The 24,416-nt window shown below is 28.4% G+C and overlaps 1 protein-coding gene across 1 annotated transcript; it reads right to left on the reverse strand.

Annotated features, from left to right (window-relative positions):
• On the reverse strand, positions 1-6,176 carry LOC112772120 (fatty acyl-CoA reductase 3). Its single transcript, XM_025817005.3, has 10 exons — positions 5,918-6,176; positions 5,709-5,812; positions 4,928-5,130; positions 4,702-4,802; positions 4,433-4,613; positions 1,877-2,038; positions 912-993; positions 543-809; positions 305-432; positions 1-217 (listed from the first exon to the last, which is right to left on the reverse strand). The coding sequence occupies exons 1-10, from the start codon at positions 5,994-5,996 to the stop codon at positions 64-66; spliced, it is 1,461 nt and encodes a 486-aa protein (XP_025672790.1). The 5' UTR covers positions 5,997-6,176; the 3' UTR covers positions 1-63.
• Between the last annotated feature and the right edge of the window lie 18,240 nt (positions 6,177-24,416).

The following is a 24,416-nucleotide window of genomic DNA, read 5'->3' on the forward strand; positions in this document are numbered from 1 at the left end:
TACCAGCTTAATTAATCACTTTAATTTTTTTTATTGGATAGTGCTAATTAATTATAGTTATCATCACTTGAAAATGTACTTGACGATGCCTGGGAGATGAGTGTTCATAAAGTAATCATCCCAATTGATCACTTTAGGATCGAAGTAAAACAAATCTGTCTCTACCCCTCCTTCTATTGCTGCCACTCGCAGCTTCTCTGTGTTCATATCATCAAATCTGCGCCCCATAATGACCAACCAACATATATATATTAGTTAATAATGACTAGTGTTCATTATTAGGAAGAAGCAATAATATACTTACATGCCATTGAAGAACAAATAAGGCCTATAAAGCTCCACCAACCGCATCACAATTTGGATCTTCCTATTCAGCTCTTGATATGTTCCCTGAAAGTACTTGCAAAATGCTGAATTGGCCAGTTCAAGTCCCTATTAAATCGAAAAAGAAAAAACAAACCAGCCTAGTTAATTAAGAAAAGATAACAATGACAAACATTTATGATCAAGTTGAGTGATTGTGATGATGAAATGAAATGAACCTTTAACCAAAAGAGGTAGTGAATGAACATATATCTGCGGAAGCTAGCCATGTTGGTGAAGACAGTAACTTTGCCAACCTTAACAGGTGTTCCATCTTTGTTTATCCAAGGTTTTGCAGTGAAATACCTTAATCCATAGTCTTGGAGATTAGTGTATCTAACAGGGTTTCTAACAGAGGAAGCCACATGATATATAGCATCACTTGGATGATGTGCATGGGCCACCATGGCCACTAGTATTGCATTCACCACCATGTCTCCTGGTATCTGCTTGAATGTAATAATATTGCACCTTATCAAAAATTATGTCACATAATTTGGACCATATAATAGTACTTTATTTCATGTGCATCGCAGCAACTAACTCACCACATCCACAACTCCATTGATGTTTCCAAGGAAGCATGTTAGTTTTCCTTTCCCATAAGCAACACCTAAACTATCTATTGTTCTGTAACAAGCACAAGAGTTGAAAGAATTCATGTCACTTTTCATTAATGTATTATTTATTATACTATTTCCATTTTTAGTAACTGTCGGTTCTCTTTATTATTTGGTGCATTATATGGTTGGTGGTTATGGTCAACCAATTTTTTTTGCCATAAAGACACAATTTCAATTATTGTTATTATTACCTGCTTATAGTGATAGAGTAAATTATTAAAATGATATTTGAAAATTTGTATCGCTGACAAAACAATTATCAAAAGATGCTAATGACAAATAAACGTTAGAAAGATTTAATAAAAACACGAAAAAAAAATCTGATATTAAATATATATTTTAAAAAATGAAATTAGAGATCAAATTTTGATGTAAATTTTTGTAATTATTATTAGAAAAATAAGATTTTTTTCATCCTTAAAATTTTGATTATTTTTTTGTCAAGTGAATTTTTTTTAAAAAAAAATATTGTGAATGATTATATTTTTTTTGAAAATTAAAAAACATCTAGAGATCAAATTTTACTTTGAATTTTTTTATACATCTTCTAAATATTTATTCAAATTTTGTCACAAAAATTTAGATCTAATGGATAAATCGTTTGTTAAATATAAATTTTTTCTTTTACAACTTACAAAAAATATAATATTTATTAGTTCTTTTTGTCAACATCTTTTAGAGACATTTTATTAGTGGCTGAATCTTTCAAGTACCGAATTGGTAGTTAACCCAAAAGTGATTCCTAGTCAAACTCGAATAAAATGATCTCCTGCAGTAAACTTCATATGGTTATCATCAAGAGTTTAATTAAAGTAATTATTGACTCATGATAAATATAAGGTTGCATTCATCATAATCACTCTTATAAAAGTGATGATCTTATTATTTACCTTACACCTTCCACCCAACCAGAAAAAGGTTCTTTGAATGTACTTGTAACAATGGCAGGACGCAAAATAACAACAGACATAGTTTCTTTCATTTGTTCCACAAGCATCTCTGCTATTGCTTTTGTAAATACGTATGTATTTGGCCAACCGTACACCTTTGCCCTGATCAATGATATCAAACACAATACGTGAATAATAGAGTTGATGATTGAATGCAAGGTTTTCTGAGTTTGTGAATGCAAGTTACACCCTAATAAAGCATGTGCACTTTAACTAACAAAACAGAATCTGTTAGATCAGTTTAGTTACTTAAAATAGAAAACAGAATTAGTAGTGACTAGTCGCTTCACTGCTACGTAACCACTTCTTCTTCATTATCTAGATCACTACTAATTCTGTTTTCTATTTGCAAGAAGAATTAACTATTTTGTTTTTAATGAGATCTCTTGTTATTTGCAAAAATTAAGTATATGGAATAATCAATTTCTAATTAACTATAATAATAGCTAATTTTTATTGTAAAGTTTTTCTTTTAAAACAAAAGATTCTGTCATACTACATTAACACCAAAAGTTAACAACCATATTAATCACCGATATAAAATATATGTTGAAATACAAAATACACATTAAAAATGAATTAAATAACATATGTATTTATATAAAAATACACGATGATTAATTTTTAGTATGCACATAGTATTTTTAAAAAGTATTTAAGATCTATAATTAGAATTTAGAATTAGAAGTTTAAAATTTAAAATTTAAAAAATATATATGATTTTAAATAATTAATTATATTGGTCGAAAAAAGTAGTTCTCTATTTAAATTCTTTAAAAAATTAATTCAGCTGTATATGTGACCAGTTCATATAAAAATAATAAATAAATAAATGAAAACAATTCTCCTTCCCTTCCTCTGTTTTTGCATGTCTTAACTCTTAACTACTCTGTAGATTTGACCTTTGAACTTGCTTGCTTAACATACAAACATGCGTTGTATATCAGTCTTTTTCACTAATAAATATGCCTGATAATTAATACACCAAAGTAGCTAATCTATAAAGATTATATTAAAAGAAAAGTGCATGATTTGGATTGCTAGATGTATGACACGTTCTAGGTCAACGATAAATACGGCCCTATATATTTAATCCTGAGTTATTATCCTTAAAAAGAACAATCAAAATAGTATTTATACTCTAAAATTAATTATTAAAATTAATTATTATATATTTATATATAAATATAGATATTATTTAATTTATTTTTAATATATATTTTTATTAAAAAATTATTTTTTTAATTTATTTATGAATAATATATATATATTTATTATAATTTTAAATTAAATTATTTTACATTAAATAAGTTATATAACAGTAATTTTATTTATTATCATAAATACTGAATTAAATAAAAATTATTATTTTTAATTTAAAATAAAATAAAAATAAAAATAAAAATATTATTTTATTTTAAATTTTAAAATTTAAAAAAATCACACTCAAATATAAATAGTAATTTTAAAATGTTAATCTTTCAATATATCAAAAAACTTGTTTTCGTAGTTCTTATTTTATTAAAAAAGTTACAATTTAATTCTCTCAAAAATATAAAAAATTTTGATTGAAGAAAATTAAGATAATTTTTTAATTATTTTTATGAATATAAATACATTTCTGTATTATGTACTTTTTATTTTTAATAATTTAATATGAATGCTTTAAATTATTAAATTATTTTTAATAATATTTTTTTATATTTAAATATATATTTTATATTAGTAACAAATTTTAACTATTAATTTTGAGAGAGACCATGGTTGAAAATAAGACACTGAGATAAGTATCAAAGTTAATTAAAGGCACCTAAGGTTAGTTGTTAGGTAGATAAGATGTCTACCTTTCTTGTGGCTCCCTACAAAGTGTGAAATGACACATTGACACGTATCCTATTCTATTGGAGGTTAATTAAAGTGTGTAGTACTACTCATATTTCTCGCTCCTGAAAATTCAGATGAAGTCGACTTCACATGAAGTTGATACTTGAAAGTTGTTAAATGATTTGATTGATTTGACTAAATTTTCATCCAACAACTCTCAAGTATCAACTTCACGTGAAGTCGACTTCAGTTGAGTTTTCACCTTTCTCACCACTTATAAGCAATTTGTACAACCCTGTTTGCACACCTCCAACATTATCAAATTGAATTTTAAGATTACGCTCTATATACACTATTTATTAGTAATAATGGACTAATGGACCACTAATTTATGACATATTTTAAAACAACAACGAAGCTTCTTAAATAGACTTATAGATATGAACTAAAAGTATACTTAAAAAGGAAAAGAGAACAATGATAACTGATAATAAGTAAAAGGGAAAGAAAAATTTAAACCGATAATATTAGAAAAATAAAAAAAAATTGTTAAAATTTATCTTATTTAATATTCATTAATTATTAATTAATAAATATTAAATAAGATAAATTTAAATTATTTTTATTTTTTTTGTTTATTAAATATTTTCGATTTTAAAGAATTTGACTAACCTGGTAATACCTAAGTCTTTCATGGCGATTTTGATTTCATTATGAGTTGCTCCTTGTTTTTGTAGGTCATCTAACTTGTCACGCACAATTTTCTTTTCAGCATCGATGTCTAATCCAGGTACATCTTTGAAGTGATATGGGTTCTCTAATATGAGCCCACCTCTCTCACCACACACATAAGCTGATACAGATATCAAATAATTGTAAGACTAAGCAATAACCTTAATATATATTAATTAACCTGTTCATTAATGAATATATATACTAACCTGTTGACACGTGGACTAGTACTTTTAGCTTAATACATTGTTTGGCGAAGTTAATAACATGCTTAGCTCCAAAGACATTTAGATCCAACGCTATGTCATATCTGTATTTTCAAATGGAACAAGTAGATAGATAATGTTTCAATTCCCCCAAGAAGAAGTCAAAAGTGGAAGAAAAGGAAAGAATAATAATAGTTTAATTAATTAAGATCCTTATAGTTATATATACCTTTCATCAAAATTAGTGGTTGCAGCCAAATTAACAATAACATCAACTTGGTTGCAAATCTCTTCCCTTAGGATTGAATCCTTCAAACCCAAGTCCTCATAACAAATGTCCCCAGGAAACACAGTCAACTTTTCAGATATAAAGGACTTAAAATTTGTTCCTAGCTTTTCTTTTAGCAAATTAAATAAGTCTGTCCCTAAGATCTGCATGCAAAATAATTAAATAAATATAGTATTTAACTAGCACGTATATCATATAATAAGCTTAATTAATCCATTGATATCAAGAGAAAAATTAAACTAATAATAATATATGCCCGCTTTATTATAATTAAATTGAATAATAATAGGTTGATGAGGGGTTAATTAAACCGGCAAATTGATATATGTTTGTTTAAACTTAAAACCAGCCATGTGATATCCATCTTTACTATCTTTTCTATATTTTCCCTCTTCATCACATCATCATATTACATTTTTCTCTTTCACTTTTTTTCGATTATGCTACGTGTACACCAAAATCAGTCACTAAAGTCCACTATAAGTATAAAATATATGTTAAAATATAAATACACATTGAAAATAAATTAAACTACTTATATATTTATACCCAAATATATTGGTGACTGATTTTAGTGATTGATTTTGGTGAAGGAATAACATTTTTGACATTTTTTTATTTGATCTACTAATAACTAAAAAAAAAAACAATAAACATTATTTGTTTGTATTGCCTTTCATCATGCACATAAAGAAAGGGTCATATGCATGTATTGATGCACCTCATTGTTCAAGCGATGAGTGGCAGATTTGGCATCTGCGGCTCTTAAGAGAAGAAAAACCTTCTTAATATTTGGTTGAACCCTCAACACCTTCTCCAAAAAAACTGAAACATATAGAACCAAATAAAAAGACATATCAATTCATCACAAATATGAATGAATGAACAAAAAAAGAGGAAGCATATATATGTATATGTATGTATATATACTTTTGGCTAGAAATCCTGTGGCTCCAACAACCAAAATGGTCTTGTCCTGAAGAAATTGGAGCACACTTCGAACCTCCATTATTGAAGAAAAATAAAAGCTTAAGGTTTATATGATGAGAAGGGTAGAGAAATTAACCAAAGTGGTTTGGCTAATATAGTGCTTGTGATAGTGAAGTAGAGTAGTGGAGTAGCTATAATCTAGTGGCATGCCAGCAAATTGATATAAGTTGAGAAATTAAAACAATCATAAATAGAGCAATTAATTATGGGATGGGGGTGTGCATATGTGTATGCCTCTACAGTTGGTGATAGTGAAGTACAATTTCACTTTTTCTTATTATTTTTTATTTTATCTCTGTTTTTTTTTTTTTTTTTGCAAAAAAATAAATAAATAAATTCTCTATTTATTTTTTTGAGCCAAGTCATCAATAATAATTAAAGTGAAATATCTAACAAATTTATTATAAGAAAACTTTTTGGCGTCTATATATTATTTTTTGTCTAAATTATCTAAAAATAAAAAAATAAAAAAAGATGAAACTCACTCTTTTATTTTTGAATTTTATGTCTAAAATTTAAGCATCATATATAGAAAGCATCTTTATTATATTTGAACAGTACTTCTAAATTATTTAAAAATAAATAAATAAATAAAAAACTGTAATTATATGTAGATGTATGACATTACCATACTATATATGCCTCGACATGCTAACTAACGATAATATATTAAGGATATTAGGGGAAAATTTTTCTTTAGAGAAAAGGTTAAGAACTAAGAAGTCAACGATAATGATGAAGTTGTAGAAAAATTTATTACAAGCATTAAAATAAAAATAAATAAATAAATAAATAGTTTCACCAAATTGATTGATCGATTGAAACAGGACATTTTGTCAAATTACATCACTTAATTGACACATTTAATTTTATGATTTACAATAGGATTTTGTTAAATAGAGAATGACTTTTGTGAATAATGTGAATAATAGACTTTAAAATTGATCTAATAAATAAAGTAAAAATTTATTACATCCTCATATTACTCACCTAAATCTTAATATTAGGATAACCATTTACACACTTAGTGAATTGAATATCTGATATATCTATTGTTCACATTATTTAGTATTTTCATTATCTACCTATATTTTTTTTTAATATTCTAATATTATATATAAACAGTGGATATAATACATTTTAAACAGTAAAAAAAATCCTTAAAAACTCGTTGGTTCGTTCAAATCACATGCTGGTGGATTGTAGGTCAAGAAAATAGGCTAGTAGTTGTTAATGAACTACTTTTAATTTGTGATCAATCTATATCATCACAAAAACATCGTTATTAGTTTCTTCCCACTTGACTACGTACTTCTTAGTTGTGCATCACCCTACACAAGTCAGTGATAACGATTCCATTATATTCGCATACTTTAAAGAAAACAACAAATCTCACATGGTCCATCTATTTAATTTGAATGTAACTCATGCTGTATAAGCAAGCAAGCTTTTTGCATAATATATATATATATATATATATATATATATATATATATATATATATATATATATATATATATATATATATATATATATATATAGTATGATAAATAGTATATAAATTTTTGAGATAAATAGTATGATGATAATATATATGCATGGTCAAAGATTTTAATGTAATAACCTTAGTCCAGTTTTCAACATGTAAATGCTCCAATCATAAGTGGAATATGTTCATGCGTATGGAACTATGGATATTGTACTTATTAATTACTACTATTTACTATTTTTAAACTCTTTTAAATAATCACAATATATAATATTATTCACAATCATAAATGACGGACATTATTTTGTCACATGCATAGCCGAATATCAATAAACTAAAATATTTCCCCCAGAAAAATATGAAAAATTTAAGAACACTAAGTATGATGCCACGTTAATTATTATTATATATTAGTGTATTATTAATCTATCTTTTCCAATAAGTTAAACGTAAATTTTAATAATAAATTTAAAATTAATTAAAATAGTAAAATCGTACTACCTCCTTCCCATAATAAATTTAAATTATAATTATTGAAGCTCACTTAATTAACCACAGATTAGCGGTGGAAAATAAAATCGTACTACCTCCTTCCCATAGATTAACGGCGGAAATAGATCGTAGCATCATCTCCTTTTTTTTTTTTTCCTCTATTTAAATTTTCAAAAGAAGTTGTTGTTGGAAGATAAAATAGTTAGGAAATATCATATTTGATATAATAAGATTTAAAATTGGATGTATAAAAAAATTGCTTTCCTACACAATATCACCAGTACGGACATACGGGGCGAGTGGAGGCCTCGATCCCAACTTTTTAAAAAAAAAATATATTTTAATAGTAATAAATTACTAAGTATGATTTAATTTTTTGAAAAATTTATTTAATATTTAGTTTAATATAAATAAAAATCTAATCTAACTTAAATATTAATAATTTCTAATTTTTAAAAAGTAAGTAACAATATTAAAAAAAATCTGAAAAGATATTATTATTAATATTTTTAAATTAAATAAAATTTTTCAAATCTCATAAAGTGGATTTTTTTCTTCTTGTGAGCGTCCTTCTTTATTCATTTGGTATTAATTCTCTATGTTTTAACTACTACAACTGAGAGATATTTTTCAACTATGAATATTGTGAAGAATAACTCAAAAACAAAATGAAAGATGAATTTCTTGCTAATTGTCTTTTAATTATATTAAAAAAAATTGCTGAAAATTTTGACACAGATTCTATTATCGATGAATTTTATGATACGAAAAATCGACCACTTCGTTAATAAAAAATACATACATATTTTTTGTATTTTAAAATATATTCTCTATCGGTATATTTTTGTAATACATTTTATATTATATAATTTTTTGCATAATTTTTTAATATTATATATGTTTGATGGTTTCAGTGGCTAAGAGAAGGGGGGGTTGAATCTTAGCCCCTTTTTTGCTTGCTAACACTTGCTGGATTCAGAGGAGACTTTTCTGTTTTTAGCTCGTCCCTAGCCACGAGACATTTTCATTTTGTCTTGTCACTTGGCACGAGACATTTTTGGTTTTTGCTCCTGTGCAGTAGAAAACAGAAATGGAGTAGGAAAGAAGGAATATTACACCCAGATATATCCTGGTTCGGCTGCTAAGTGCAGTGCAGCCTACATCCAGTCTCCATCACAACAATGATGGAATTTCACTATAATCAAACAGATTACAAACTGTAAAGTGCTAACCCAACTTACAAGGGGATTCCCACAGAATCATGAAACACAACATAGATGAACAAATGAACTCTAAGACATCTATGGCTTTTTCTTTTAATTTTGCACTCTCTGCCTTTTTTCGCTCTATGGCTTTTTCATACAAACCTCACTGTTTGCCTTTTTCCATGAGACTCAAGACATGACAAAATTAAACAGAAAAATACAAAACAGAATACATTGAAGGAGAAGAGAAAACTGTTAGCTCAGGTAGCTCTGAGAACTCTGTGCCTTGCACTCTCAAATTTTCTCCTTGCTTCAAACAGTGGCTGTCCACCCTTATTATAGAAGAGGGGAGCCTCCACTTATTGAAGCCAAAACCGAACCAACTTCTTCCTCCTTCAACAAAACCGGTTCGGCCACAAAGAGAGAGAAGAGATAACCATGCATTAACCAACATGCAATTACCTCTAGTCCTTTCTTGATCATCACCCTTCATCAATCCGAGCTCTCCATCCTTGGCTTGCTCTCCAAGATGGAATTCTGGCCCTTGATGCTTCATGATGATGATGACTTCATCTGCTTCAATCTCTGCCTTCAACCATCACTTCGCCACTTTAGCTACTCCCTGTGGTGGTTGAGCAGAATCAAAGACAAGCCATGCTTCAAGAATCTCCCTTGCTGGCCGAGATCTTCATCTTCCTTTTTGAGCATGCAGAGCTCAAGATAACCTCACCAAATCTGACCATATTTGGTAAGTATCTTAGCTACAGCTCATTTTTATTTTAGTATGTTTTCTTGCCATCATTGTGATGGTCTTTAGGCTTGCTTTCTCTTCCTTTCGGTAGCTCATTTTTGCTTCCATGGCTACCAATGTTTCTTTTGCTTCCTTTAGTTGGCGTGTAGCAATGATGTCCTTTAGTCAAATCAATCTTCTCTCACTTGCTTATATTCCCAATGTTTAAATTGGCTTTGAAATCCTTTCAGGAAGAGTAATGGAATCCGTTGGAAGCATTTGAGGATTTGTTATTCTTTGCTTCATGGATTCGGACAAAGCATGAGTAACACTCATGGAATTGGGCTTGGTTGCAATAATCAATAAGTTTCTTGACCCAATAATAACATTTGCTTTCTTGATAAAATTTGGACAATGCATGAAGCAAATGGAAAGCATGTGACACACTTGGGCTTAGAGCAATAAAAAATCATTTGGGCCCAAGTAACATAAAAATCAAATCAGCCATATTCAACATATATTTTTAAAACCAAAGGCTGAGAGTAGTTGGGCTTGCTCCAGAAATTTGTTTTTGGCCCAAACTGAACCTGCATTGCAAAAATTAATTTAATCAATTTAAATTTAATATCAATAATTTTTGCAACTGGTTTTATTAATAATGTTTGATCATCACTTAATTGGAGGTAGAGTTTTCTAAACTCATCAATGTTATTGGCCCATGATAATATTTCTGGATCCGTCCTGAATATCACGAAATGACATATGTTTTATTTTTTCAATTGAAAACATATATATTGACCGAATTATTTTAAATTCAGTTTCAATTTCATCTACTTCAATTTAGATTTGTCATCCAAAATCTATTTATTGCATGTTATCAGAAAGGTTCCAACATGTAATTTATAACTAGACTAATTATTCTGCGATGGACGAAGAGCTAAATAAATTAGATTATATTATATTATTATATGTATAATTTATATAATAATAATGAAAATATATTGTTTAAAAAATACTATCTTATTTAGAGATTAATACAAAATATGTTAAATTGATGTTTGAATAATTAGTATGTAATTTTTTATTTTATTTATAAATTCTATTATCTGGTTATAATAATAATAATATTTTTTTATTCTTATAATATTATATATAACTTCAATCTAATGTAACAATATAAAACACATAGTAACAATTAGATATAACAAAAATATAATAACTAAAGTTTTAAATTTTTAAATGCTAGAAGCAGGGACGGTTGTAAGCATGCACTTGCGGAGATAAGTGTCTCCATTATAATTTAGAATTTTTTTAAGAGTAGTACATAATAGTAAAATTTATTTATTTTTATTATTAAATTATTAAATTTAATTCTACAATCATTTTTTATTTAATTTTTAATACTTAATAATTTAAATACTTTATATTAGATATTTTTCAAAATAATCAATTCTCAAATTTAAATGAGATTGATGTTCTTTGATTTGAAAGAATATTATTTATTTTTTTTTAAATTAGTTTTATTTGTCCATAACAACTGCATTAATTGAAAAAACTTTTTTAATTATAAATATCAATAAGAGTCTACTTCTAATTGTATTAAAAAGTAAATTTTTAAATAATTATTTAATGATGTATATAAAAAATGAGAAATTTTGATTGTACTGTAAAAAAAATTACTTAATTCTTTAAAAATATAAAATCTAAAAAAAATAAAATTTTAAATTATATGTTATTATTTAAATTACTATTTTAGTATTTTAATTTATAAATTAGATATTTTAAAAACTAATTATATTTTACAATAACAAAATATAATTATAACAACAATTATACTATATATACATAAAAAATAATTACTCATATAAAATATATATTAAAAATGAGTTAAACAATATATATATTTATACATAAATACATAATAATAAATAAATAATTTAAATTTTACCGTTAAAATTTTCTAAATTCGTCATATACCAAAAGTTTTCTCGTTGCAATCTTGCAACGAAACTTATATATTAGAACACAAAACACAAGGACACGAGAACATATTTTCTTTTTTCTTCAGGTAGACTAGTTATTTATTAAAAATTGTTGGTATAGCATAACTAAAACAAATAATATGACATAAACTCATTTTATAGTAACTTAGTCAAATTTATATAACAATATAAATAGGTGGTGATCAGTAAATCATTATTATCAGAGTTATAATTATTTATATGTTTGTTTATTGATTTAAATTTTAAAAAAAATTATAATATAATATTAAAATTTTTATAACAAAATTTAATTTTTAATTTTTGCTGTTTAAAAAAAATCAACATAAAACAAATAATAATAATAATAATAATAATAATAATAATAATAATAATAATAATAATAATAATAAAAGCTGTGCAAAAGATGAATCAATTAATGGATTTACGGATAATGGTGATGGATCGTAAATGCTTTAGATCACAAAATAAATGTAAACGGTATCAAGTGCGGTGCTGACAAAAGTTGGCACATTAACACAAATTGTTACAAGTCACAACATTTGGATGTATATTCATTGGCTCTATTTATTCAGAAAAAGGACTCAACACGGTGTTTGAAGGATAATGTGATTTCTTAAAAATTAAAAATATTACTTCGATCTTGAATTTTATTATTTTGAGACCATAAAAATTTTGTTAAAAAAATTATCAAATAATAATAAAATTTAATTTTGCAAAGATTTTATTTGTAATTAATTTTTCTATTTTATAAAGTTCTTTTTAATAATAAAATTAGAATAAAATACTAAATTTGACTTTTATGTTTGGACGTGATTCTGTTTTGGTCTTTAAGGTTTAAAATGTCCTATTTGAATCCAAAAAAGTTTCATTTAACTTCAATTTAGTCCCACCGTGAGGTCAAAGTTAAATAATTAACGAAATGTCCTACATGATAGCATTACAAGAACAAGGTCGATAATTTGAAAAACAAGTACAAGTTCCAAAAGCACAAAATCAACTGTGGATGCATCAATACATTTATTTATTATTTTTATTACAATTTAAATGAAATATTTTCTATAAACCTAAGGAGAATGATAAATAAATGTATTGATACATTTACAGGTAATTTTGTGTCTTTGAAGTTTGTACTTGTTCGCCAAATTATCGACCTTGTTCTTGTATTGCTGTCATGTAGGACATTTCGTTAATTATTTAACTTTGACCTCACGGTGGGACTAAATTGAAGCTAAATGAAACTTTTTTGAATTCAAATAAAATTCTTTAAATTTTAAGGACCAAAATAGAATTACACCCAAACGTAAAAGACCAATTTAATACTTTACGCATAAAATTAACTACTATCATGATTGTCACAATCTTTTTCATCCTCGTCATTATTTATAATGGATATGTTTGATAATAAAAAAAATTAGTTAAAATTAGTTAAAATTTATCTTATTTAATATTTATTAATTATTACTAAAATTAATAAAAACTAAATAAGATAGATTTGAATTTTTTTATTTAACTAAAGTCTATAAAGAATTCTCTTCCTTAACACTTTTTTACAGTCAGTATCGTTTTTTGGATTTTTTGTTTATTAAAATAAATAATTATAAAATTTATTATGAAAATAGGTCTTCTAATCTTATCTCGTTTACAATGTAAATGAGATAAGTTTGTACGTATCTCGTTTACATACTGTAAACGAGATAAGACCAGTGCGCGTGACATGTGTATGTCTTGTTTACAGTGTAAACAAGATACTGTTACATACGTGTTAAATTAAAGTGTGTACAGTGTAAACGAGATATATTAAGACAAATTTTTAATTGCTATAAAAAGATGTGCAACCTTTGGCATTTTTTACATACATTTTATATCTTTTTCTCCTTCGTTTTTCTTCCAAAAAATAGGCAAAAATGTCAAGTAGTAGCGGATATGTGGTTATCTGTGTGTACCCCAATTGTCGTATGAGAAACAGCGACAATGGGGTGATATTTGAATGTGAGAATCCATTACTATTGCGCACTCAATGCGTAAGTTCGTTCTCCAAGTTGAAGAGTTTGATATTGAGCAACCTTGGTGGTATATGAAGAAGAGAGATCTGGGGTATAGGTTGCTAGCACCATTGGGTAATGAGGTTTTTTGGTTTTGACTGGATGGCGAAGCAAAAGGCAATTGCACAGATATACGGAGACTGGGAGGAGTCATACAACAAGATTCTGAAACTGCTGCAGGCACTGCAAAGTTGTTATCCCGGAACTATTTGTGAGCTCAGGGTCGTACCTTACTATGATGGGTACCTTTCTGCTCTGCAATTGTAGCATGTTCAACAAAGTGTTTTGGGATTTTTCCTTCTGTGTTGAGACTTTCAAGCATTGCAAGTCGTTTGTTTTTGTCGATGGCACGCATTTGTATGACAGATACGGGGGTGTGTTGCTTATTGCAGTGGCACAAGACGACAACAACAATATCCTTCATATTGCTTTCGCAATTGTGGAGTTCGAGAGTACGAAGTCATGGTCATTCTTCCTAACTAATCTGAGACGACGTTGACCGGGGAGTCCGGCACCAGCGGCTCTCCATTGAACTAGCGCTTCACCCAGTCAACCTGGTGAAACTCGACGATGTTGAAGCAGACAAGGGGGACGACGGACATCCATGTCCCCCACTCTGCCTCCTCGACAAACCAGGGCAGACACAGAGTCTGCAGAATAGGGTTATCATACAGCGTCCAGAAAAATTGAAACAACAGTTGTGTAGTAAGTAAACATTTAACATCCCAAAAAGTAAATAATGTTTCAAACCACAAATTTCAATTAAAGTAAACATTTATTTACTTTATTTAAACAACAAATCATATCTAAAAGACTAAATTAAAAATTAGGTTTTCAATCGTAGTGCTAACCTTGTCCCAACATAATTGGTCTATCGATAGACACCATCGGAGAACCCTCGCCTTGTGTTGGTTTCTGCTCTGTTGCGTCAACCCTATCAACCTGACACCAGTTACAAGAATAACACGAGTTCAATTTACAGAATATCATAACAAGTTACAAATTTAAAACATAAGCAAGACATAAACAATTTTTACCTCACAGTTATAGGATACATGAAAAACGGTCGGTCAGGTGGACACCGCTAGGATCTGGTATATCCAGGACATCAACAGCGGAGTGCAGCCGACGATGTCGGTCGTGCCTCGGCGTGCTGCAGAGCATAGCGAATGATATGTCCATGCAAGCATCGCCGAGCCCAAGACAACCCCCGGCATCGCTCAAAGTATTGAAGGAGTGGCAGCCACCGCAGATGGACCAAGTTGTTCGACTTGTCCGTCATCAGGTACCCCCGATCAATAACAAGATGTAACACCTCGCATACTGTTGGAGTGTCTCCGGGTCGTCCATCTGTGGTATATGGCAGACACGGTCCCGCAGCCATGTAAGCTTCAGCGAGAACGACTCCTTCTTCTGTGCCCCCGCTGTGGAACAACCAGAGGCCTGGCACCGAGCAGTTGTACCACCAACTCCCATATCTCCGTGCCATACCACCTGTAGAAGTCACGGAAGCACCCCAACTAGCTCCCCGTGTGCGTGTAGCCCAAGGGGGTACGCCACGTCCTACAAGGTGATAGTGGCCTCACCCCACGACAGATGGAGCGTGTGGGTCTTCCGATGCCATCGCTCCATGAATGTCGTGATCAAGGAGCTGTCGAATACGAAATCCCTGAGAGGCACCGTCGTATCGTCGAATCCAGCCTCCCTCAGATACGAGACAATGGCATTGGGTGGTAGAGGCGTGTGACTCACTCGCCGGGCAGAAGTAAGCGAGGCATCTGACAAAAAAATATTTTTCACGATTATTAAATATTAAAAATTTGTATTGGTCCATCAACATATCAAATTGACTTAACTATTGTATACATGCTTAACAGAATTTTACACGTATGTATTAACTGAATTTATGTCGACACAACCTTTTTCGTTAATTTAACTAATACACATTTCTTCAATACGTTACATGAAATTAAAACATACAGCAAAGTAATTAATAACCTAATTATCAAACTTGGATACTTAATAACTAAATTAATAAAATAAGAAACGTGTGACCAATAAACTAACTTCAACGGTTGAAAAACATCTATTTCAGCATTTAAAATCTAAATTAATAATTATATAGTTAACAATTTAATTACCAAAAAATGATAATCACATTCCTAGAATTATTAATTATTATCAGTGACCTATTTCAAATACTACAAATTATATTCTAGTTCTTGACAAGTATCCTAACTATGACTATACACATATGGAATTACATAAACGTCAACATAATAAACTAACTACAGATTCGGCTGCTCGGCATAGTGCCATGTCGCGTTTAGTCGGTTGATGTCCCGATCACGTACATCTGCGCGCGCCATATGCGTCTTACTCAATAATATGGTAAAAAAGGGATAGAAGAGAGGAGAAAGTGGAGAAAAAGTTTGAAATGGAACCCACGTTAAAGCTATAAACGACATCTATATATAGGCGCGACTCAGTCTTATCTCGTTTATAGTGTAAACGAGATATACACATGTCACACACGCTAGTCTTATTTCATTTTGTTTACACTTTAAACGAGATAAAACTAAAAAGCCTATTTTTATAATAAATTTTATAATTATTTACTTCAATAAATTTAATATTTATTTAATTTATTTAAATAAAAAATCCTCGTTTTTTAGCTTGCTTTTTACATGTCATAAAATGGGCAAAAACATATCTGCTGTTTGTAATGGTTACTAAATTTAAAATAAAAAATATAGGTAAATAATTCTTAATCAATGAACTTTAAATAATTGTAATTAATAATAATTATTAATTGAGAAAATCTCTGCATACAAGTATTTTGTGTTTACAAGCTTTACAAGTCTGAAGAGAACGAAACCCACTAAACGTGCTACTTATGTTACGTGCCTCTTTAACAGACTTTTAAATCAATTCAAATCAATTAACGCGCAAATATATAACTTCCATTTTTCAAAAGATTTCATTTCTTTTTTCGAGTTTCTTGCCAAATTTGTTGGATCTCCTTCGTGCGTTCTCTCTTTGCATTCGTTTTTTTTTTTCGATTTTCATAGTTTCTGAAATCAAGCTTTGAAATCGTTTTGAAAATAATGGAATTTCAGAAATACACCAAAACGATTACATAAATACACCCAAATGATTACAGAAATATACCCAAATGGTTACAGAAATACACCCAAACAGTTACAGAAAGGATTACAGAAATACACCCAAATGGTTACAGAAATACACCCAAAGGATTTAAGAAATACACCCAAAACAAGGGGAGACAGTATATTTCTTCTTGAAATCTTTTAATGTTTTGCTGGTTAAGGATGAGGCACATGAAAGAGACAATCTAGAAAAAAAAACCTAGAAGAACAGTAAAACAGTACTTTGAATAATGTTTCTTCGTCTTTTTGGTGATTTTTGATGGAGATTTGTATCTTTTCTTCTTGATTTCTTCTACTCTTTGCGAGGAGTTAGAACGTTTTTGCAGAATCGTAGTTTGTTTCAAATGTCCCTTGAATCTTGACGGTTTGCATTTTGATTGAAGAAGAAGAGAAAGAGTGAACGTGTTGTGGAAGGGTGATTAAGGCGCGTGCGTTGGACGCTTGATTCTAAAAGAGTGGTGCGCGTGTTTTTTTCTTGGACTTGGAGTAACTTATATAGCTTGTAAGCCAAAAAAGCTTATATGTATAGCAGACCTGTTATTAATTTTATATTTAAAAAAATTAAATAATCATTAATTAATGATAATTTAAAAAATTAAAATTATCAAATTGATGATAAGTGCGCTGATTGGATGTTGATTTTCTAGCATAATTCATTTAAAATTTTCGAAAATATTTGATAACAAATAAAATTTAGCCAAAATTAATTAGAATTTATTTTATTTATTATTCATTAATTGCTGAATAAGATAAAATTAACAATTAATAAATATTAAATAAGATAAATTTTAGCTTTTTTATCTCTTTAGTATTATCGTAAAATTTAATACTTACCTTAATTATTTTGTATAATCTATCTGATGATGATTGGAAGTTAAAAGTAGTTCGAACGAAAAAAGTTGAATGAATAAATAAATTTTCAAAAGAACCTTTTTTTTAAATTAAAAAATTAAATTGATATACACGTTTAATTTTTTATGTATGTCTATAACGTACCAGGTTAATCGAGTAATAAGTTTGTTAATTCATCGTTTTTTCCATAAATACAAGAGAGAATGTTCAAAAGCAAAAGGAACAAATTCTCCCGACGTGGTCTTAGAATAAATAATATTGCAAGTTCGTTCATCATGTTAATTAGTTTAAATAAGTGAGAATGAAATAAACTTAATTAAACTATGACACTGGCTTTAGAGATGCCATTACATACAATTTCTCGAGGCATATATCAATCAAATTAAATTTCTAATAAGATGGTGGAATAAAGGAGATATACCACATTGTGTTATATTATATTATGTTATAAAAATGTTACAAAAATGTTAGAGTAAATCTTGCTTAGTAGATACGGTATGGAATGCAAGGTTGTCAAACTTGCGAGTCTAAGTAAACTCGTGGAGCTGATCTAGATTCGACTCGTGAGTTAACTTGTAGACCCATACGAGTTCACCTGTTATGAAGTTTTATATATATATATATATATATATATATATATATAAATCATACCTAATGTATATTTATTCAATTCTAACCCTTAAAATTAATAATATCAATCTTAAAACACATAATAAATTAAAATAGGAGCATATATTATAAGAAATACTTTAAAATACATATTCAAATCCTCTATAATTATTATTATACAAATATAACATAGAACACACAAAATTAAAAATTCTAAATCTGTAATACTAAATCTTTAATTGAACATTGAACAATATCAAATAATCAAATTAACTCTAATCAAAATAATTAATTACTAATCAGCTATGAATGGATGAACTATCTGGCCATTTAACATAAACGATAAGCAATAAACTAAAATTAGAAGCAATAAAATTTAAAACCAAAAAAAAAAAAAAAAAACTAAATCAAGAAGCAAAGACTAAAAGAAAGGGCAAAAAGTATACACAAAATAGAGGATACAGAAGAAAAGAAGGGGCAAAGTCCCAACAACAGCAGATTGAAGACAAGGGTGCAACAGCACGAAATGATGGCGACAAAGAGTCATGGATTTCACGACGGCACAAACTAAAGCAGAGATGGGATTTTAGGAGAAGTAGTCAAACTCGTGAACAGTGATTGCACGATGGAGTTGTGGATAGTGGAGATGTGAAGAAATACAAAGCAGAAGGCAACATAGGTAAAATTCACAAAGACAATGGCGCAAATCAGAACAGAGGTAGCAGACGCAGGCGAACAACAGCAACTCGACGGGGAACGGCGACTGCGGCTGAACATGGAGAAAGTGAGACTTAAGAGAAACGACGCAGATGAGTGAGTTGTGAGTGAGTTTTCTTTCATTCTTTGGGAGTGTTATCGTAACCCTAATAAAAAAAAAGTATTTTTTTGGTTTCAAAATGACGTTTTTTTTTTTTGAGAAAAAATGAAGAAAAACACAAACTCGCTAACTCGATCCTAGACTCACGAGTTTGTCCGAGTTTGACCGAGTCTAACCAAGTTTACTTAGGATAGAGTCTATGACTGAGTCAACTTGATTCTATATCTAAACTCGTAAACTCGTACGGATTTACGAGTTAACTCGAGAGTTTGACAACAACGATGTAATGCGATATTTTGGATTTTAATTTGTGGAAGTTGGGCAGCAGAAGATAACCAAACAATAATTGAAACTCGCTTGCTCCAAGAACGTTATATTCATGACCTTCAACACGCTATATATATCCAACAATATTTTTTAAAATTATGATATGCATGTTATGCATATATTCAAGAAATAATATTAATATAGTAGGAGTGAGCAAAACTCATTTTGGTCATTGCTTGTGAATTAAATCTGAGAGATCTATGAACCATGTGCCCAAGTTATAAGGAGGTCCTCCAGCAGCTGGATTTAGATAGTGATAGGTTTTAAAAAAAAGTGAAAGGTTTTAATTTTTTTAATATATTTAATGTGTAAAAAATTATAAATCTTGTGTTTAATTTACATTTTTATTTGTAATATTTTAGAAAATTAAAATACTACTTGTTAACAAGATCTTTTTAACAATAGGTTATAATTTATAAATAGCACATAAATAAAGTTTTTTTTTGGAGTAGATAAAATTAAAAATTATAACTACTGGAGCCTTTTTTTTTTCAATTCATGGCAACTCTGGCGAATAGGGATGAGCATGGGTAGCGGGTACCCGATTACCCGTTTAAATCCGAACCGAACTAATTAAATTGGTTCTGAAATCAACGGGTAATCGGGTTCAACTCGAACCAAACCGATAGCTTTTGTTAGTAATTGGTTCGGGTATGGGTTTTGGGGGTGTGGAATCCGAACCAACCCGTGAATCCGATCATATATTAATTAAATAAAAAATTTAAAAATATATATATTTTTCCATTAGACAATGATTATTCATTATTAATATGTTTGGATTTTAATGAGTTTAGTTTTTAATGTATTTGGTATTTAACATGTTTGGATTATTTCTATTGATGTTACATGTTTATTGTACTTGATGAATTTTTAAGATAAAAGTTTGGTTTTTTTTTTTTTTATGAATTTCAAAGTCATCGAGTACCCAATTACCCGAACCGAACCAATCCGTTCTTAATCGGTTTGATTTTGTTCGGGTACATATACAAAAAAATGTAAATCCGAACCAAACCGAACCAATTATATTTTGATCATTTCAGTTCTAATTTTACCATAAATCCAAACCAAACCGACCTTTGCTCACCCCTACTGACAAATATGTTGCTGAGAACCCAATTAGGCAAGTGCTATTAATAAAACAAAACGTAGTAATCAATGCGACAAAGAAAGATGTGTATAGTTTAACCAACAGAGTTGGAAAACACTAAATAAAGAAGAAACGGAAGGACCACATGCACAAGAAAGTCCCTCAAGTCAATTTCTTTTTGAGGATAGTGAAAATGATCAATATGACAATATCATTTCTTCATGATATTTTGTACTACTTTGACAGTCAAATCATTCTTCAGTTCTTGCCCCTTGGTCATTTTTGTTCCCAGAAAAATGCAAATAAGAATTCGCTAGTTGCTACTGTCTATATTCCTTTGTATACTAGATGTATATAAGGTGTGTTTGATGTACTACTGTAAATGATTATTAATGTTTTAAATCCTTTGTGTGTTATACAAAAGGTAAATCATAAAAAATATATCTAAATTATTTTGGTTTTAATACTTTTGAATTTTTTTATTAATAAAAATATCTTTAAATTATTTAAAAATAAGACAAAAACGTCCAAAAATAATATTATTTTTTTCATAAGTAGCAAATGACTTTTGTATTTGAAAAACCGTTTATATATTTGATCCAAAATTTTATAGGAGTATTTAGTTTATTATTTAGAAAATATAATAAAAAATCATATTTTATCTCTAATTTTTTTTTAAAATATTATTAGTTGTTGACCAAAAAATACTAAAAAAATATATAATTAACGAAAAATCATCAAATTTTAAAAATAAAAATATTTTATACCTGCAAAAAATTGCATCATAAATCTCTAAAGTATTTTTTAAAAAATATATCTTTAATATTAAGAATTTTTATTGCATATTTAAATAATTTAAAATTATTTTTGTCAATAATAAATTCGATAACATTTTTGTCAACATCAAAATATATTTTTGGTAATTTACCTGTTATATAAATATAGATCATAAAAAACATAATGAGGTTCGGCTCACATGGCGTGGGAAAAACTCGGACTAGACATTCATTTCCAACTGAAATTAGGCTGGATTTGTTTCTTTTGTTAGAATAATAAAAGTATAAATACAAAAATATATATACACATAGATACAAATGCACATAAATTTATGTAGTTTGTTTAATTATTTAATAAAAAATTATTAATACATTTTTCATTAAAAACTAATGTAATTTTTAATAAGAATAAAATATTATTTTAATCTTCAATATTTGGGATTAGTTTTATTTTGGCCTCTAATATTTTAATCGTCTTATTTTTATTTCAAAATATTTTCAACTGATGCAGTTGCTACGGACAAAACTAAAGCTAACTTCAAAAGAAGAAACAATAATTTTTCGAGTTTCAACCAATTTCTAAGAAAGAGCACCAATTCCATTTAAGTTTTAGAATTGATCATCAAAACGCACATTTAATAAGAAGTTTTCAAGTTGACTATCAAATACCAAAAATTGAGTGGAAGAAAATTCTAATGGATAGAATTGAGCTAACTGGATTAACTTCTCCTTATTAAATGCAAAAAATGAGTGTCTTGAATTCAGACAAGCTATACAAAAAAGCAATTCAGTAGTCACCTCTAGAAAATGATTGTTGAGTCCTTGAAGTTGTCTATCAATTACTTGATAGAATATCTTAACTTGAAAATAATGCAAATTTGAGATCTTTTGAGCTTTGCGTCTTGATCTTCCTTGTGACACGAATATATCATCTATTTTTGGAACAGTAATATTATGTTTGTCATAGAACAATGAGATTTCATCAAGTAAAAGAGACCAACCATCATCTCTTATATTTTGTAATCGTTGCTTAGACACTTTAACCAATGTCATAACATTTACAATGTCTTGATCATTTCTTTGTAAGGCTTGTGATCCCAAGATATTTTTCATTAAGTGCAAGTTGAAAATAAATTCAAAAGATTGAATGACATTCAATAAATGACATGCTTCAACTCTTTGTTCCGAATTATTTCCATCTTCCTTAACATATTCAAGAACATTGATCACGGAAGGAAACAAAGAAATTAATCTAAGTATAGTTTCATAGTGTGAACCTCATCTAGTATTTCCAATTCTTTTTAAAGCTATTTCTTGATTCAAACCACGTCCACTAGAAATTTTTTCACTTTGTAATGCTTCAATTGTCTTAGTCATTTGACTATCACGAAGCATATCTCTTCGTTTACACGAAACTCCAACAACATTGCACAAATTAGTTAACAAATTAAAAAGCAAAACGATTTTAACTTTTTTTTTGCAACCGTTACAAGAGCTAAGTGAAGTTAGTGGGCAAAGCAAAGTACATAGAAAACATAAGAATTTTCTTTCAATATCAAAGTTTTTAAACCATTAAATTTCCCTTACATGTTACTTGTACTATCATATCCTTATCCACGTACTCTTAATAAACTTAAATTATATGTTTCTAATAATGACTCCAATACTAATTTAGAGATAAAACATTGGTATTAGAAACATGAACAAGACTAAGAAAATACTCCCTAACTTACCCTTCTTTATTCACATACTTTAAACAAACTGACATTTGCTCCTTAATAAAAATGTCACGGGCTTTATCAAGTAAAACAGCAAACAATTCATTTCCAAGATCATCAGCAATAACTTTGTCCTTTCACTTGTAACAGTTCTTACAAGGTCTTTTTGAATTGAGAGTGCTCTTAATTTAAAATTCCCATGAGCATTTTTGAAAGCATGATCAATCTTTTCATTATGTTGCGCAAGAAAGTTTAGAAGTTCCAAAAAAATTTCTTGATTAACAAAATCATTTGTCTCGTCGTTACCACAAAAGGCAAATCCTTGTCACAAAAGAAATCTAATACAATCAATTGTGGTTGACAAATGAGTTTGATAATTCTTTTTAGCTTGCTCAGATTGTTTTTCAATAGCAGCACTGATGTGTTATTTTGACTTCATAAGTGCTTCACATTTTCTCCAAACTTAATTATGAGCACTATCATGAATCCTAACATGAGTTCGTAGTTCCTCTTTTTTTTTTTTCTAATTTGAAAAGCCATTAGTTACAAAAGTATCACCACCTTCAGTTTCCGATTTCATAAGATAACAACAAAGACAAAAAATGTAAGACTCCGAATTTTTGAAAATAAAATAGTAAGTTGTTTATAATTTATTATGTTTGTTGACAATTTTATTTAATGAAAATTATTTTTTTAAAAGTAATTAAATTAATTTTTTTAATACTTTGAGTTTGAAATCCATTAGGATTTATAGAATTTTCTAAATAATTGAGTATTTTTATATTAGGAATTTAAAGTTTTAATAATTAAAAAATAATGAGAATTTTATACAATAATTTAAATTGAATAATTAAAAGTTTTGATTAATTTTATGAATTAAAAGAAAATTTATTTATTTATCTCTAATTTTAAATTACAGTACTTAATTAAAAATAGTTTGTAAGTTGAAAAAAGAAATAAAAAGTATTTTTAAAATTAATTATATTAGATTAAATTTGGTTTTTAATTAATATTCTACCCAAACCTTAATTCTCAAATCAAAGCCCTAATTTTACCTAATCCTAACTCACCCACTACCTAAACCTAGCTGCCACCCCCCTCTTCAGCATACACACGGACTTA

The sequence above is a fragment of the Arachis hypogaea genome, chromosome 18 (genome assembly GCF_003086295.3).
Source record: "Arachis hypogaea cultivar Tifrunner chromosome 18, arahy.Tifrunner.gnm2.J5K5, whole genome shotgun sequence".
Taxonomy (NCBI): Eukaryota; Viridiplantae; Streptophyta; class Magnoliopsida; order Fabales; family Fabaceae; genus Arachis; species Arachis hypogaea.

Excerpts from the sequence above, each read along its gene's own strand:
- LOC112772120 (XM_025817005.3), bottom strand. The coding sequence starts at position 5,996 with ATGGAGGTTCGAAGTGTGCTCCAATTTCTTCAGGACAAGACCATTTTG. Across the intron at positions 4,614-4,701 it reads ACTAGTCCACGTGTCAACAG|CTTATGTGTGTGGTGAGAGA; the intron begins GTTAGTATATAT and ends TATCTGTATCAG. Across the intron at positions 433-542 it reads ACTACCTCTTTTGGTTAAAG|GGACTTGAACTGGCCAATTC; the intron begins GTTCATTTCATT and ends TCGATTTAATAG.